This window comes from Pungitius pungitius, chromosome 5 (assembly GCF_949316345.1).
Source record: "Pungitius pungitius chromosome 5, fPunPun2.1, whole genome shotgun sequence".
NCBI lineage: Eukaryota > Metazoa > Chordata > Actinopteri > Perciformes > Gasterosteidae > Pungitius > Pungitius pungitius.
In genome coordinates this window covers 22,521,998-22,540,470 of record NC_084904.1, presented here as the reverse complement: position 1 = coordinate 22,540,470, position 18,473 = coordinate 22,521,998, and the positions used below count along the sequence as shown (strand labels likewise).

Genomic DNA, 18,473 nt, shown 5'->3' with positions numbered 1-18,473 from the left:
CTCTATACAGTCCATGCATTTAACACGGTTCTGGGGGCTCTGGGTGCCAGTGGGCTCCATCGATCGCTCCATCAAACTGGAGATGATCAAAGAGGTAGCGGCCTTGTGGGGAAAAAGGTCTTCTTTGTTAAAACAAATCCCCCAAAATGAACTCACTCAACTCAACTCTATTTACATTGATCATCTTTATAGGACCTCTTCCTGTCTTTGTTTGACTTATTTATTTTCTTAACCATCCAGCCGACCACCAGCCCAGCGTTTTAGGTCGGGACCCCACTCTTCATGTGAGTCCTGCCCGGGTCGTAGGTGTGCTGGAACGGAACTGAGACTCTGGTTTCTGTAGGTCCGAGGCTTCAGCTCCAGGTCCCACGCAGCCACAGCAGCAGGATCTTCTGTAGACAGCCCAACGCAGGGACCACATTAGGTGGATTTGTTTCGGATTGGAAGCGTATAATGTAATCTTTTGTATTTCAAAGTGGGAGGATTTGCAGCAGACCCCCTTCTATCTGTCCTCCTCTAACAAGCGACATCGGCCTTCCTGGCCTTCCATGATTATTTACACAGAGGGTTTCCTTCTCTTTCTCTCTCTCTCTCTCTCTTTCTCTACAGTCGGTCATTTTCATAAGGGATCATAATCCTCTTGGACAGGAAGTATCTGGCTATATAGACTACGCCCACAGACTCCAGACCCAAGATTTTGAACCATATTTCAGCGGAAAGAAGAAGCTGATGCCAGGACGCTCGGATTTATGGTAAGTCTCCTTCCATTGTAACACGTCCACGTCCACTGGGGAGGGTTTTGACAAGAGCTGAAGGGTAAGGAAATCTTATTATGGAGGATTAAAGACTCAGCTTGACGTGAGAGACCAATGTAGGCGTGGGAGGAGCCCAGCAAGGGGCCAGTACACTTAAATGTACAGCACTGAAGTACCGCCAGGTGATTTACTGATTGACTTTCACAGGCCCCCAATACGGATTCACCTCATGTTTTAGATCCTTTTTATATTTATACGCTTTTCTCAGACACTTTCCAGGCCGAAGGGGTCGGGGGGAGAAAGTTCAAGGTGGTCGATTGATACCAAAAAAACTAGACGGGTGCTTCCATTGTTTCCACACACAGTTAGAAGGTTTGAATGAAATGGTGAATTCATTGAGCTCTTTATTATTTTTTTCCATAGCTGCTCACTTCATTAGAACAAGGCTATCAAGGTGGCATTCTGTGGAGCTGAAGACATCCCACTCACTCTTTTTATACAATTTTTATCCTTATTATCACAAAATCAAAAGAATAAACTTTATAAGGTCACATCCACAGTGGATAAAAAATGAACTTTTGCTAAAACAGATGCTTCAATCCCACAAAGAAACCAGATCTCAGGTGCTTGAAACCTGGAACATCCCTCCAGGACACGGACCGTATGTCGAAACAACCCCGCGCACCAGCGCCAGTCGCACAGCCCCCGGCCAAGCCACAAGTGAACTGCTCACCTTACAGGTGTGAGCTAAAAGTCCTGACAGGTCCGTTGTGTATCGGGCCGCCAGCGGAGCCAAACCCGTCCCCACATTCCACATGCTGCTGCATAGTGACACACGATCAACATCTCAGATACCTGCGAAAAATCCCACCAGGACAAACACGACGAGGCGGGGGGGGGGGGCGACAGCGAGTATTACATGGTTATGTTCAGGGTTCAGCCAAGTGACATGCACCCTGCGTAACCCCCCCCCCCCCCCGCCGGGCCGTAGGTTACAGGAAGGTTACAGAAGGCTGTGGACAAATCCCCAGCTGGACCTTGATATCCAGGGACGTGTAGATGGTACAGAGAGCATCTCTCTGTGACATTTAGGTTTTTACAAATGAAATACAGACAACACGTGTCTACCTGTCTATTTCTGCTCGTTGCATCAATGCGGCCCTTTCAAAATAAACTGCTCTTTTCACAGGAAGCTGCTCGGTTTGGTTTAAGCATCAAAAGTTCTTGGTTAGGTTGAGAAAAAAAGGACATAAAGATCTAAGTGACTCGGCTTTGTTGACCTGTCGTTGACCTTGTTGTTTCGTGTTAATATTAAAAGTACAGTTGCGTCCAACATGTCTGTTGAAAACATACTGTGTCAATACAATTTTTGCTTTTAACATGCAGCATTATCAAAATGAAACATCATTCTCCTTGAGACCAAGTTCTCCCTTTCTTTGAAACCAAAGGGTCACGCATGGAAGCGTTGTTGTCTTATTGATCAATCCCTCACCCCTCGTAGCCTTGAACCCGGCCTCCTCTCCGCTGAGTGATGCCCCCCCCCCCACACCCCTCCCACGGGTCTCCCTCCATCATATTCACACACTAAACTCCACCGGATTGACGCATCCCTCTGTCTTTATTTTTCTACTTTTCTAAGCTTCCATGCTTTGCTACCTCTCACCCCCCCCCCCCTCTCTTTTTTTCATCTCTGTCGGGAACAATAACACCCAGTGTGGTTGCCGCTAAGAGGGAGCAGATGCTGGAGCTGCTGCCCACTCAGTGCACTAAACCTCCCACCGCAGGACTCTGAATCCTGTCCCTCCTCCTCCTCCTCCTCCTCCTCCTCCTCCTCGGCCACAAAGAACACAGAGCAGCGACACCAGCGCCAGCGAGCAAGGGTGGATAGGTTCAAGTCCACAGTCTGCAACCTCTCAAAGGGGGGGGGGGGGGGGTGAAAAGACAAGAGGTAGAACTTAGTGCACAGGGAAATATTGATCATGTGAAATGTAAAAAAAAAACTATTTAATCTTTACTGTCCAGTTTTTTGTGATTGGCCTTAAAAGCCTTTTTCAAAATGAGAAAACTGGATGATGAAGACTTTGCATCAAGATCTTTTTCCTTTGACATTAACCTTTTAATCAAATAGGACCTTAAAATTACTCGTACTTTTAAATGCTTGTGCACTTTTTGACAGAGTTCAGTGTGTTTCATTTTAGACCTACAGAGACTTTTCTCTGTGTGTTTGTGTTGTCGAGTCACACAGTCGCACTCTACAATATATTTAGATTTTACTTGATTTTGTGTTCATTTTTTACTCCTCAGTCACCTCCTGGGACTTTGCTTCGACTCTATAAGAGCAGCAAGGGGCAGAAAATCTGTAGAACGTTGGGCTTGATTTATTTTAACAGGCTCACCGGGTGGGTGGGACATATAAACATAATTTGTAAAAGCATATGTTTGAAGCCTCTGACCTCCTGGGAAACCTGTTTAAGTGAAGCATTCTCCTTCATCTAAAGAAGCTTATAACACAAAACCACATCACGAAAGAAGCAATCATTGGTAATAGATGAATATAAACTGGCTTTTACTGAAACAAATTTAGTCAATTGAGTAAATACTGATATTATATCATGGGAAGAATATGGAAAATATATGAGAAAAAAAGGTATATGAATGTGTGTAGCTTTAAGACGTTATGTGACCGACTCACAGTGAATACACTTGTAAATCTGCTCTGTTAAAGTTCCTTTAAAAGTGTATCTGTCATTTAAACAAATGAGTGAAAGTGATGTAGGAAATAGTCCCTTCATTCTACATCTGGGCGCTAAAAGTGATCGATTGCTGCTTGTTTCAACACCACCTATTGATTCAGTTAACACCTTTGAATTAGAACTGAGTACAGATAGGCAGCGTTAGCTAAAGGTGCTGTGCTTTAAATTCAGACCATAGCTTAGATTCCCCTCCAACGCGGCTCTAAACATTGCAACGACTGCACTGCTAGCTAATAGCGCTAACAGCGCTAGCAACGCTAACAGCGCTAACTTCTTCAACGAAGCCGTAGGTTGGGGCGCCGCTATCAGCTGCCGTATCACTCAGAAGAGACAGCACAGAGGAGCTCTGGTCACACACACACACACACACACACACACACACAGTGTCTTGATTCTCCTGCTGTAGAGACAGGAGCTTCCTGCTGCTTCGTTAATGCTCTGCACATTAAGGGCAACGAAAGTTCCTGAATTATAACGTGTATCATCTGTTTAAAGGTTAAATCTTCATTGAGTTGTGGCCCCCATTACACACACACACACACACAATAACACACGTACATACGCACACACTAAAGTCCGGACCCTCGTCTAATTATCCCACAGATGTGCAGCTCCGGTCACCCAGCTTCCTGCCACTCCAGATGTGCCTACAGCATCTCTGATGTCTATTTCATGTTCCCCCGGCAAAGGGACCATCTGTTTATGCGCTCTGGCTGTTTCCTCCTTCCTCTCTCTACACCCCCCCCCCCCCCCCCCCCCTCCCCCTTCAAGTCGGGCTGGGCAGCATCTTGAATATGTGCAAAGTCCTAATTGACTCTTTCACTCTTAAATTGTTATAGAGTCTCACTGAGTTTTCTGTATCTTATAATACATATAGATATGTCCTCTGAGCAAACATTTACTATCCTATCACCTCGAGCCCTGCAGTGTGACGGGCTTTCTTATCTATGTTGGCTGTTCCTGTGAACGTATGCCAGCCATGCCTAAATGGATTATTACACACAAGTTAAACGATTAATTGATTATAAAAGTTTTTGCAAATATATTTAAATGAGTGATTCATTTTAGTTTTAGTCATATTTTGGTAGGCAGATCTTTGCATTGTATTTTCATTTTAATTTGATATTCAGTTTCGACCTGAATCTTTTTTAGCCTCGTTGTCTTTGTTGCTAAACAACAAAGTCGACCGCAACTTAAACCCGAACCGGAAGTCAAAAGCACCAAAGCTCATGACCCAAACCGTCGGATGATCTCACAGTCAACCAAAAGGTGTGTGGTTTGATAAGAATGGTCCACTGGACGTGGAATCGGACCCCCGGCTCCTCCAGGAGGCTTCACAGGAAACCCACCTCTCCACAGTGGAGGCTTTCTGTGTGATTTAACCTCCCCAAACAGCCACTGGACCTGTGTGTTCTTCAGAAACAGCTTTCATGACATCCATCACGCAGCCCCCCTGAGCCCCGTAATGAGGCCCTGGACACTACCCTGGAAAACAGTAGAGCTGAGCGCCGGTCACTATGGAAAGTGAGAGGACAGCGTGCACGTGTCACACGGCGGCGGCGGCGGATGCTCGGGGGGGGGGGGCGGGAAGCGGCGCTGAGCGCACCGTCATTGTTTCCACCGAACCCGGGTTCTCACACTTTTACTGGTGCGTGTGTCTGGGTGTGGCGCCCTGCAGCTGCCCGGAGGGCTCTTTGTGAGCGAAATGTGCAGCGAGCGTGCGGGCGGTCGCCCCGGCGACCGTTCACGAGGGGACGGCGAGGGAGGAGGGTCCGAAGTAACGTACCAACACGTCAGTCTGTTTCATGTCCCGTGTTAAAATATCTCACATCTGTAAGCGGTTCACGTGGAATAAAAGGGGGTCGACCAGAGAAATGTTAATTGCTGGATGGCATCTTGGTAAAAATAGGCCCTGAGATGCTGTCCGGTCTAATTCACAAAGGGAAGAAGTGCGCATGTGTCGCACAATGGAATTGTCCCGAGTTTCAAGGGGACAAACCTCATTTTGTATTCCTCGGTTGGGGCATTGCAGTCTATTCTGAACCCGCTCTGCTCCGCTGAAAAGAAACGCCAGACCTCAGCGTATAATTTTATGCATCAGTGTATTTCGCCACACAGTTTGGAATGTTCACCCGCGTCCAACTGGTGTGTTTTACTGGGACAGATAACTTCCAAACGGCAGGAGATTCATTTGTGATTTACTGCGTCTTATGGCAGTATTAAAAGGACCTCCCACACTATTGTTAGATATTGTTACGTGAGAAAATGTCAGATGAAGTCTCAAGTCAACGAGGACTCCAAGTCAATCAGGAGAAATCTACTTCAAGACTCAGTTGAGTCAATAGAGTCCCAGACGGGCCTTAAAGCTGGATCATCATTGGCCAGTAGACCGATGCTGGGGCAGATGTTGCCACAGTACGAGCAGCAGGTCCAGTGGCTCTCCCTGTTGGCTGCAACAGCCGGTCTTGGTCGTATTAAAAAAAGAACGAAATATGTATTTACATTTCCCAAAATTGCATTGGAGGGTTTGTGTGCTTTGGAAAGGCCACATGGGTACGGCTTGATGTCGCTCATAATGTGTAGCAGCCACGATTCACATGTTGCAGTCTGAGCATCATTTTACGGCTCGGATGCAAATAGATGTTTGCAAACCTGGACTTGGCGTTCCACAGGAAGTCACCTGTGGAACGGATCCTGCAGAAAACAACCCGAAGCCTTCAAAGATGGCAGACGTCCCAGGACGTGAGTGAAAGCCTGCTGAGTTGTATTTCACGCAGCGCGGGTCATTAACGCTCTGCGCCGGAGCCTCGCAGCGGGGGAAACACAACCTCCAACGCGTCACGCTCCAGCGTTTACAACCTCAGCTCAACTCCTTCCCAGATTCACACTGAGCCTCCTGCCCAGAGGTCCGACTTAGTTCTGCTACCGAGGAACAGCTGAGGCGCGCTGGAGCCAACCTTCAGCCAAGTCTCGTCTTCCTCATCATCGACGCCGAGACGAGATCATTTGAGTGGCCGGACGGCGCCGAGCTGCCGTGCAGGTCTTTCCTTTTTCCCTCGACCCGTTGGCTCCACCGAGCAGGTGGAGGAGCTGTAGCTGATGGATGGTGTGAGAGGGGCACAGGCTCCATAATTGAGTTATGCAGCACGAGGTAATGAATCACATCCTCGTATTGGCGCACGTGCTGAATGAATTAACGTGACCCGAAGGTCCCCTTTGCTTCGCGCCGCCGTGTCAGGAAAAACAGAACGCCTAAAAGCACAGCGCGCTCCAATCGGATGCACTAAATTAATCGGACATTTATTTTGGAATTCAAGCCCTCGGTTGCTTATTAGCTGCGGCTCTACTCTAAGGCCCGGCTCGGCTTTATCCAACACAGCGCTCACAATCAAAATTGGAACCAGACTTCTACCTTCGGCCCCGGTCCACAAAAGAGACTTTCCTCTCTTTTTTTATGCAAAACAAAGCTCTTTCATGGAATATTGATACGATAACAATGGCTGTGTCTAATGCGTGAAGTTTCCATTCTCCTGTGGAACATGCGAAGCCGTGACCTCAGCGTGGTGCTCCCGTGTTGTCTTAAGGCCTCCTGCTGTTTGGGCCTAAAAAGGAAACTGTTCCACTGCACTGAAACCATCTTTAAAACCACGTCCGTGCTTCCAAAATGGCTTCAGCTGAGTCATCTGCTGACCACCACCCCCCCCTCTCCACACAGCTACTACAACTGGAGGACGCAGGTGTCCACGTCCAACTCCAGCCACAACTTTGAGGTGATCTACGATGACCCCCACGGCCTCCTCTTCAAGAACAAGAGGGACAACAAGGTCCTGAACGTGGACCCACTGGTAAGCTGCTGCTGCTGCTGCTGCTGCTGTTGCTGTTGTTGTTGTTGTCCCGCTTGGTTTTCCAGCCCCAGGGAGACAAATGGCTCTGCTAATTAGATCATTTCACCTGTTTCATGGCAGTAAAAATGTCCCAGGAAAAGGAAAAGGCTGCAGGGCGTGAAGCGGCTTTCAAGGCTTCTTTAAAAAACTAATTCTTGTCTTTGTGGTTTAGGTGACTTGTACACACAACATCCTGTTTGTATTGTGCTGCATTCAGTGTCTAAACCTTTAACAAAATGTCTACAGTTTTAGCAATCAAATGCAAAAAGTTATTTTTCACAATGTTTTTCACCAGACATGCATTTGACATTTTACCAGCTGCTACCAGTTCAAGTCTTAATTAACCTCAGATATCAGACAGTGATTTTAAACTTTAAGGATTCTTTGGCTTTGGCTCATTCAAACCTCCTTCTCCCACAAAGGGCCCTTAAGTCCCTCAGTGGAAAAGGGTTCTGGGTTTGACTCGGGCCCTTCAGGAAGAACCCGTTTGGGACCCTTGTTTCGTCTGAGAGAATCAGACAAACCGAGAGAACGAACCCAGCGGGTTTCCACCTGCACAAAGAGCGGAGGACCAAGGGGGTGAGACAGGTGCTTCCTCCCTCTGACAGGAAGAGTAACGAGTGACGGATTGCAGCCTCTCTGCTGGGGGGGGCGGGGAGTAGCTGCTGGGGGGGCTGAACTATTCTGAATCTGCAGACGGAGCTGTGGGGACTGCGTTTTTCTAGCTGCGGTCGAGCACCGCCCCGACCAGGCCGTCTATTAAAAACACGAGAGAAGGCCCGGCGAGCCAGACGCAGCAAACCGCCCGCGTGCCCAGAACCCACCTCGGCCCGGCTCAGCCCGGCCCGGCTCAGCTCGGGTCGGCTCGGTTTGGTGGAGCAGAGCCTTCCGGCCTCCAGCCCACCATGAGCTCACTAGCTGCCCGTGTGGCCGCACGTCCGCAGCGGAACCTTCCAGAGCCCGGGCTCCCGCCAACGCACTTTGGGCGGTTAGTTTGCCAGAGGGGGGGCGGGGCAGGAGGGGGGGGCGGGTGTCGTGTCTCTCTTGTTATAATCAGCTTTAAGTCACTCGGATGGTGAGTGTTAATGACCCAATTTAGCCTTTTTAAAACAGTTTCCTTATCATTTAGTTATGCAGCATTTTTCTTTCATTGGCGTTCTTCTGAGCTGACGAGGCAGGAAGGTCTCACTTATTAGGACACCCACAAGTGTGTTTGAGGTAAAAGTGTAAATTGGGTGTAATGGTGGGCTATGGATCCACTCCCACTAGAAGCTTCTGACACACTTAGCCTTGAGTAAATGGTCCCAGCTGGTGGAGGCTTCACATCTTGGTGGTTGTTTTTTTACGGCCCCTATGTTGCATTTTGTTATATTTGTATATTTAATACATTTACGTTCTTCATTTAGCGGATTTACAACGAGACACAACAACTCCGAACAAAAAGCTCAAGGAAGGTGTCCTGCCTTGTTCCAAAGCTCCGATATGACATCATTGGTGGTTATAAACAGGCTTACGTTCACACAGAAAAGGTGCAGCTTGTCTAGAAGTGGAACATCTAGCCACTAAAAGTGGAGGTGCGTGGACGGGGTTTTATGGGTAACAGCAGAGGACTTGACCCGCACGACTCCCTAATCTCAACAAAGCTCTGTTCCTCGAGCGAGCTGATTGGACATGATGAACGTCCCTGGACCACCCTCGCTGAGGTCCGTGCATGTTTCACGTTGAAGTCCAGTATCTGCTGACATGTTGAGAAGCCAGCGGTGTGTTCGGGAGAGAGAGTCAAAAATACCTCCCGTGTCACTGTGTGTTTAGACTGACAGGGAAGCAAATGTATATAAAGTCCATGGAAAGGCACAAGAGGTGACGGAAAGTCCTGCGTCCACGCAGGCCGAAAATGTTACCAAGAGCAGAAAGGTTCCATTAAAGAAGCTCAAGAGAAGGTTTGTAGACCAAGCGGTCAGATAAACATCCAGGTCCTTAAACACAGACGGCTAAATCACAGGTTCAGGAAAGGTGGAAAATCCCTTCAGAGGGAGCAGATAAGGTCCCAACAAGCCCTCTCTAACTGCTCCTAACCTTCTGGCTTCCAGTCGGACGCCGGCGAGGACTCCAGCCGGACCTTCCTCCAGTCGGACCTCTACCTCCACGCCGTCATCTACGACCACCACATCAGGAGCGCCTGAGCTTCGGAGGCGGAGAGACGCCAATGCGAGCGAGCGGCCATTTGCGATCTGCTGCCCTCGCATCATGCGTGCCATCTGGGTGGAGGTGCTGCAGCGAGAAGGAAAGAATGTGGGTTCCCATGGGAACGAGTGGACGGACCAGTGGGACCGCTTAGCAAAACAACCTGAGCTTTCATCTGGGTTTCTCCTCCCCTTAAATGTCCCCTTAAATGTCCCCTTAAATGTTCCACGTGGTGACGAGCAGGTTTCTACGACCTTCTTCGTCCCATCGTTTGGCCCGGCGTGTTTCGGACTGTTTGTCTAAACAAATGAAAGAAGTAAGAGCTTTGAAAGATGGCGGGGGTTGCTTTTATGTCCCCCCCCCCCCCCCCCCCCCCAGGCTGCGGCAGCTCCAACTGGAAGAATGGGTAATGGGCTTAAAGCATTCCGCATGTTCCCAGATGTAAGACACACTTTACAGGACATCAAAGTGCTCCATCATTTGCATATTAGTCATTCTCTTTGTTATTGCTTTTACTGGAAGACGTCTCTGCTTTCGCAATTATTCAGGAGGTGGAGAAGACTCTTCTAATTTCATATTCTTTTGTTATTGAACCAAGTGGTAAAAAACAGCCCCACCTGAGTGCATGAGATGAATAAAAACAAAGGCTTAGTAATGTGTTCATAAGGTAGACAGTGAGTCCATTTCTTTACATGCAGAAATGCACCTTCCCCGTTTGATTCATTACTTCCCAAAAACATGTCGCTCAAATCAAATGTCACTGTGTGGCACATGAAGCACATTCTGATAAAATGGTCAGGGCCCCTCCGGCCGAGACAAGAAGTGATTTATTTATTTAGCTTTGGATGGAGCCAGGCCAATAATCAATAAACCCCCTGACTGACACCTTGAAGAGTCCCTTCAGACGAGCAGCAACGAGCCGCCGTGCTTCCGTTCAGCTGCGCTTTATTTTCTCAGAGTTACGAGCTTTAAACAAATGAGTTAATTCCAACACAAACCTCTAATGGCCTCAGTGTGCATCTGTCTGACTGAACCGGACTCATTGGAACAATATGTGTGGTGACATGTGGATGTGGCTTCTGGTTCTGGGGGGGGGCAGTGGTTTGTTGAAGTGATGACGACGATGACGATGGGTGTTTAATTTGATGTTCTGTTCCGTTTGATGTTTTTTGTTGTATCTCCAGACTCATCTTCCCTTTGATGTCTATTGTGCTTCATGTAGAGAAGAGCAAAGGGGCTCGTCTTTGTCCCAACAGAACCGACTGGACGGACAGGGACGAACCGGGGAATGTCCTCCCCTAAACCTCGGGGCGAGGTCCCGACTCTCTCTCTCCAACCGCCACATCTCGCCCTCATCCACAGCTGCTTGAGGTCCCTTCATGTGGCGTCAGCCGCTGCGAACACCTGCCAATCAAAACAGCGGATGTGGGCGTGGACCAAAAAGGCGACGGATGGACAAACAAAGCGAGTTTTGATGTTTTCTTGAAGGAAAATAATAAATGAAAGTAGCTGCAACGCAGACGGATCACGAAGCGATGATTTCACAATAAAGCCTCATTTAAACGTCCTTTAAATCGTGTCCTTTATTTCCATTCAAGCTGTCGCTGTTTAACTGCAATGTGCTTTATTAGTTTTCTACGTCACTCGGGAGGAAATTTGTATTCTTTTCATTATAAAAAGAATTGAATTGATGTAGAAATGGTCATTTTGGGTTTGAAATGTATATTTCATCAGCAGTTTGTATGTGTGAATGAAAAGCAGCATTTGAACATAATGTCTAAGAGACAACAGTGTGACCAAAGCACTGAGGATGATGACTTGGATTTGTGTATTCACATATTCATGTATTCATGTATTCAGGCATGGACTCTGAATGTGAACGTGAGGCCTGGCGAGTAATTCTTCATTCATCCAAATGTTAAACTAAGAGTTCCACTTTATTCAGACAACTTCCCCCTAAAAAGCTCAATTTGAATGAATCAGTGAATCGTTCATGTGCGCGTCATTCATTGAGTAACGACTATCAACTCTATACATGGTCTCCATTCACAAAGTGCACGTGCACAACTTGTATTCATTGATTCATTGATTGATGGATCGTTTATTCCCTGGTCTCCTTCTCCAGACTTCACCCTGCCCATCTCCTCCCTGGGGAAGAGGAGGAGGAGGGGGGGGGGGGGGGGTCAACCAGCCACCAGAGACATGGCACTAATTTTATTGCCATCAGATGTCCGAGGGGGGGGGGGAAGTGGCCTAATCATTTCCTCCCGACTGCCCCTGAAAGAGGAGCCAGTGACGAGGGGGGAGGCCGCCTGGATGGGCTGTTTTGGGGGGGGGGCACAGTACAGCATCCGGATAGGACGGTGATAGTACAGGATGTGTGTGCTCGACTCCATTGAACTAAACTAAATAGAGGAGAGAGCCTTTAATTCCGCCAATAAGCCCGCTGCATTCAGCCCCGACCCACGGAGACACGCACGGGGGGGGGGGGGGGGGGGGCTGCTCTGTGGCTGTTAGATATTCTAAAAAATAATAAGAGATTATTACCCTCGATAAATCAACGGAATGTCCTTTTAATAAAACGTTTTTTCAAAAACCCGCCTCGAATCAACTGACAAAACAGCTCAAGATAACATTCGCTCATTTGTCCCCAGGCTGAATGTGCGTAAAAGTATCTTCAACAGGAAACTCTCTCTCTCTCCCTCTCTCTCTCTCTCTCTCTCTCTCTCTCTCTCTCTCTCTCTCTCTCTCTCTCTCTCTCTCTCTCTCTCTCTCTCTCTCTCTCCCTCTCTCTCTCTCTCTCTCTCTCACTCTGGGTGTGTGTATGTGTGTGCGCGCGTGGGTGCGCGTGTGAGGAATACCCAGCTGGTCCCACAAGTCCTATAATACCAAGCACAACACGCTTTACCTTCAATGAAAGCTGAGACGGGGGGACGCTGGCTGCTGGTCCTCAAATCCACTCCGAGCTCGGACACGAACGCTCTTTGCGGCTCGGTTGTGCCGCATCAGTTTCACCTTGTGCGGAACTTTTATCATCCAAGTCACCAGCTGTAGCGCGTTTAGATCTGTGACTTTCCAAAATACCCCAAAAGACAACTTGGATAGTTTCCCCCCCCTGCCCACTTTCCTCTTATTGCAGGTGGTCTCGTGTTGTAAGAGGGGACTCCCCTGGTGATGAAATGTCTTTTTGGAGATAGGTGCCACTTTTGGAAAAGTTTTCCACAACTGTGACTCTTTTTTTTTCTGGTGCAATCTTTGCGTTCGGCTGGTCATGGCTCTCCTCTCCCGCTCTGTGTTCGTGCTGCTGTACGGATGGAGTTATCTTTGCGTCGGATACTGCGCGATGCTGAAAACGGACAGTGTCTCCGACAGACGGAAGGTGGATTTTACGCATCCGGAGGATACTAAGCGGCCCGGGAAAGACGACCGGGAGCTGCTTTTACAGGATACAATGACGGAGCACATGCAGACGCTTTACACCAAGTACAACCGCGCTGGCTTTCCCTTCAAGGACGGCAACACCGTGCGCAGCTTCAAAGCGCACTGGGGTAGGTGTCCAAACTTTTACGCACGTTAACGAAGCTGAGTTGGAGAAGCGTTTACGCACACGTCCCCATGAACTGGATCGGGCCACATCGTGCTGCGCGGCCGCATCATGTGTGCGTAATTTAGGCAGATACAAAACAAGTTTATTATACGGATTTCCGTTTTAAAATAGGTTTCTTTTTATTCCCATTCACGCGCTGAAACCGAGAAACACCTGTTGAGGCAGTCATGTGTGTGCGTGTGCGTGCGTGCGTGCGCGTTTCTCTCCCTGCGCCAGCACCACAGATTCCGCGTCAGATCTCTTCACGCTAAATCGCTTCTCCCGAAACCTTTTTGTTTTTCTCACCTGAACATTTCAGGGTCAGATAACTCAGATCTGCTTTTTCTCTTCTCCTCGCGCCAACTGCTGGCAGCTGGTTGGCTGCACACTGCGGCAGACTGAGAGCTTTTCACCGCCGTGAGATTCTTCTATCAACCATTCCAACTTCTGCTCAAAACTTTAAACATACAAACTCTCAACTGCTTTCTGGCCACGCGGTGTTGTTATAGCTCGGACCACTGGTTCGCACCCAGGGTCAGAGTGTGTGAGAGGATACTGCCTCCTATCGGCTGGTAGCTGTATGACATGACCTCACTGTCCCCTTCCTGTGGAGTCCGGCCTCTGCTGCATATCCCGCAACAATGGAGATTGTTCAGTTTTTCAGTTTAGCTCATTTAACTATAATATATGTTTTTAATCAAACATTAACAGATGTTACCAGAGGCAGCGTCATGGTTACTTTGGGTGATCCACAGATCTCACTCAATGAACTACAACCTTTTAAAAGAAATCATGTTTAGATGGAGATTGATTTTCAATTACTTGGGCAAATAAAACCAATTACTACATTACTAAAGAAATGGCTTAAGATTAAATATATATACTGATATATTATTTTGATTATTGTAGTGTATTCAAATAATTTGGTTGTAATTGTTGATGTCCTGTACAGCTGTGTAAATGCTTCTATTCATCATGCACACAGGTACGATAAACACGAAGCAGCTGCAGATTTTCAACCTCACCTCCCTCACCAAGTCGGAGGACGTTCTGTCCGCCACGCTTCATTATTACATCGGAGACCTTCAGAACAGCACCTGCTCCCGGTCCAGAAGCTGCGCTCGCCACGGCCCCCGCAGGCACAACCACATCCACATGGTCATCTGGAGCTTCGCCTCTGTGGATGACAAGATAAGGACTCTCGGACACTTTCGGATCAACGTGTCCACCCTCTACAGGGACTTCATATCCTGGCAGTGGAAGGACGTCACGCGCGTGGTGGACCAGGCCAAGCACCACGACGAGCTGCTCATCGGGATCGACGTGGCTTCGCAAGGGCCCCAGCCCTGGAAGGAGCTGCTGTCCGACCGCTCGCCCTACATCCTGGTCTACGCCAACGACTCGGCCATCTCCGAACCGGAGAGCGTGGTGGCCACGCTGCAGAGGCACCACCCGGTGGGAGGGGAGGCCCGCAGGCTGGGGCCGCGTGAGCGGAACCACACGGAACACGAGCTGCAGCCGCCGCCGCCGCCACCCAGGGGCAAGCGCTCGGTCAACGTCCTGCTGCCCCTGCAGAACAACGAGCTGCCCGGGCCCGAGTACCCCTACGAGGCGCCCGGGTGGGACGAGGCGAGTCCGTACGAGCCGTTTCAAAACAAGCAGGCCCGCCGGCCACGCAAGAAGACGCGCAAGAACCCGCGGCACAAGGTGCCCCTGCTGCAGTTCGACGAGCAGACGATTAAAAAGGCGCGAAAGAAGCAGTGGAACGAGCCCAGGAACTGCGCCCGCAGGTACCTGAAAGTGGACTTCGCCGACATCGGATGGAGCGAGTGGATTATATCCCCCAAGTCGTTCGATGCCTACTACTGCTCAGGGTCCTGCCAGTTCCCCATGCCCAAGGTGAGAGTCTCGCAAGGTTCTTCTGCAACGGTTAGGTTAAAAAAACAACCTTTATTTGACTTTTTTAGGCCTTGAGTTTAGTCAAAGCCTTCAACAAATGGGACTGGTCTCGCTGGGTTACAATGAGACGTTTCTTTGGTTTTTTTGGGGTCACAAGTCAAACGTGTTGGGAACCATTGGACTATTGGGTCAACCAAAACTTTTCAGGCTTCTGTCCCAATAGATTCAATTGTTTTTATTTCCATTTCAACCTCCAGCTCTTTAATTGAATCTGTTATCTGTATCGTAATACGCTTTGATGGTCTGGTTTCGATACATCTGATGAACTGATGAACTAAATGATGCCAGAACTCAATGCAGTACAAAAGACTGGACTTTTTTCCTGTCAGTATGGTGCACATTATGTAAATAGAGCCGGTTCAGGTGGATTACGTTAAAATCAAAAGTCCCTGAAGCCGATCGGTCTTATATTATAGATGATAATGACAAACAAACGGATATAAATGTTTGCCATTTGCTTTTATCTCCACCGACCAGGACAGTCATGTTTTTATCTTCCAAAATGGATCTTTCCGTCATTGAATCTTTGTAGAGACATCCAAACTCAATTTATGTAATATAAAAACATAGTCCAAAGTTAAGTCAAACCCCAGATGATGTCATTTACATTCAGAACGAAAGGGACAAACAGGAAGGTGGAAAACCTCAACATTAGAAAATCAATAAAAGTTTACAACCGTTCTCCTCTGAGAAGGAAAAAGCACCTTCAAGGAAGCAACTCGGGTTTATTCCTTTCTTGATAGGTTTCTCCTCAGGGAACATTCACACGTTTAGAAAGAAGTGAGAGAAATACAGAAACCTGTTAAACATCAGCCCTCCCCCCGTGACTAGATAACATCACAGGAATTTTAAACGTGGCCGGAATGCACGAGATCCATCCACTATATTCATTACCTTTGTAGTCAGACGTAATTAGTCCCAGAGGGGGCCCCCGAGGGCCCGAGGGCCCCCCTCCCTCTCCTGTGATCTCTGACAGGCTGAACTTTTAGAAGCTGCTAAATAGCGGCCATTAAAAAGTGCCCTGTCACTCATTGGGTCCTGCTGAGACGTGAAGCAGCTGATCAGGTGTGTGAAGGGGGTGGCGCTGAAGTCCCGTTGCCATGGTAACGTGTAGTAAAAACCTCCTGGTTTGGATTAAAGTGAGTACTTGTTTTAGTTGACCATGGAGCGTTTCATACGGGCCACTGACAGCGGCCTCCTGGGGGAAAGTTCTAACATCCAACGCGACCGGTACTTCAACTAGTTCTGAATGCACCAAACTACTTTAACATGAGCACAGATCCCAACTGAAACCTTCACTAAACTAAAGAGATTTTATTTAATTTCACCAAACTCTAATTTAAAAGTGAGAGCCAGGTTCATGAGGAGGTTTAACTTATGAAATATCTGCTCCGGTTTTGAGATGAATCAAGCGAAAGAACAAGTTGTGAGTTGTCTTCCTGCATCTTGGGAACAGGTTGTGTAACGAGGTGTGAGAGTATGCCTGGTGGCCCCCTTGGTTATGGGCCGCGTGTCACGTTCCTCCTTTGTTCCTCTGCCCCAGGCCTTGAAGCCCTCCAACCACGCCACCATCCAGAGCATCGTGCGGGCGGTGGGCGTTGTCCCCGGCATCCCGGAGCCGTGCTGCGTCCCGGAGAAGATGTCTTCCCTCAGCATCCTCTTCTTCGACGAGGACAAGAACGTGGTGCTGAAGGTCTACCCCAACATGACCGTGGAGTCATGCGCCTGCAGATAGTCCGCTTCCATCGCGCCGCTCAACGCCCCAAAACTCGCAGAAAAGAAAAAGAAACATCCACACATGCAGCCCAAGGAAGGTAAACTGTAACGGAGACACGTGGGATGGAGGACGTGAAGAGACACAAGAACTGAAGGAAATGTCTCAGACTCGTCCCGACGCCTCCTTCTCGGCCTGAAGGCGTCTCTCGGTTACCGAGGCTCGCGCTTGCATGGTCTTTGTTACTCTCTGTGTGTATTTATGTCTGTACTATCACTGTGTTATTCACTATATGAGCAGTTATTGTGTAATTATCGGCTTGGCTGCTATAAAGAGATATATTGGATTCCAAAGCCAGGCTTGTGACGTACAGCAGGTCTTTGTGTTTTCATCACTATGGTCAGAACACGCGCTCACAGTTTATTATAGGATGACTTGGATAGGAGACCCATAATACCTTTTTTGGCCATTTATTTTTGTAAGCAGTCTACACATGTGATTTTAAAAGATAAAAGGATCGGCATATCGAAGGCTGAGGTTAAACCACAGGGTTATAAAATCCATCTGATGAGCTCAGACAGAAGTAAAATGAGTCGTTGCTTTGGAGGTTTTAATGAGCCTGATATCTGTTTTTTTGGCATTGTTGAAATTCAAAACATGTTAGATGGATATACACAATGTAATTCATCAAGAAATTGTTATAAACTGCCAGAATGCTCGTATTCAACAACAAAAAAGTCGGTGTCAAGTCCACGTCCACTGCTGGTCTGGAATGAGTCTTTTGTGCCTTCCTGCATGTCAGTTTTCACTCTAATTTTCAGCAAGTTGATCAGAACATAAAATCTACTGGTGAATTTGTGTTGCTGGGTCACGTACGCCTTTAATATTACTGTAAAGAGTCGTTGTTGCATGAATCCTTATTTGATGCCGTCAGGCCAGCGTTGAACATCAGGACGAGCAGTTACCACGTCGTCCATCAATGTCAGAGCTCATGAAACCAAATATTTATTCAGAAGAAATCTTCTGAAATCCAGCAGCACCAATGTTTCATTCCATGGACTTGTATATTGTTTTTGTACATAGCGTCTCTTTTTAACGGGTGGTTTTCTGCTTTTGAACTGCGCTCCGTTTCTAATGAAGTTGAAGTGGAAGCGAGCAGATGGTTAAAAACGTCTGCAATGAGTGAACAAAGTGCATTTTCTTTTGTATGAATAGTATGAATTTACTCTCAAATGTATTTTCAATCATTTCATTTCAGAGACATTTTTTTTTGTCGATAGCGAAGGGCCGATTTTCTGACTTTATATATTTTGTACTGACACATCTTTCCTCACACCTGCAGTTCTTCTCTGTTCAGTCCCATCATGTAAATGTCGTGCTGTAGGCAGAACAAACTAAACACAAACGCTTGTACAATAAGCTTCATAAAATATATTTGTATATGGAAATTACCCTTTAACATCTATTTATTTTCTGTATGTTGCATATCTTGTACAGGTGTGGTCTGTTTAAAGCCCCCCCCCCCCCCCCCCCAAATCCTCTGTGCTCTGACCATCCCTATGAAGCATTCAAAGAATTGAATAAAAGTATGCAAGACTCATTGGAAGTTATTAAGGTTGAACATGATCACTTTTTTTT

General features: G+C 47.7%; 2 protein-coding genes across 2 annotated transcripts; both read left to right on the top strand.

Annotated features, from left to right (window-relative positions):
* The first annotated feature begins 593 nt into the window (after window positions 1-593).
* cfap299 (cilia and flagella associated protein 299) lies at window positions 594-9,938 on the top strand. Its single transcript, XM_062562636.1, has 3 exons — window positions 594-752; window positions 7,224-7,353; window positions 9,483-9,938. The coding sequence occupies exons 1-3, from the start codon at window positions 730-732 to the stop codon at window positions 9,573-9,575; spliced, it is 246 nt and encodes an 81-aa protein (XP_062418620.1). The 5' UTR covers window positions 594-729; the 3' UTR covers window positions 9,576-9,938.
* A 2,545-nt stretch (window positions 9,939-12,483) lies between these two features.
* bmp3 (bone morphogenetic protein 3) lies at window positions 12,484-18,353 on the top strand. The gene is made up of 3 exons (XM_037482326.2): window positions 12,484-13,124; window positions 14,148-15,061; window positions 16,665-18,353. Exons 1-3 carry the CDS (start codon window positions 12,848-12,850, stop codon window positions 16,854-16,856), a joined length of 1,383 nt encoding a protein of 460 aa, XP_037338223.2. The 5' UTR covers window positions 12,484-12,847; the 3' UTR covers window positions 16,857-18,353.
* The last annotated feature ends 120 nt before the right edge of the window (window positions 18,354-18,473 follow it).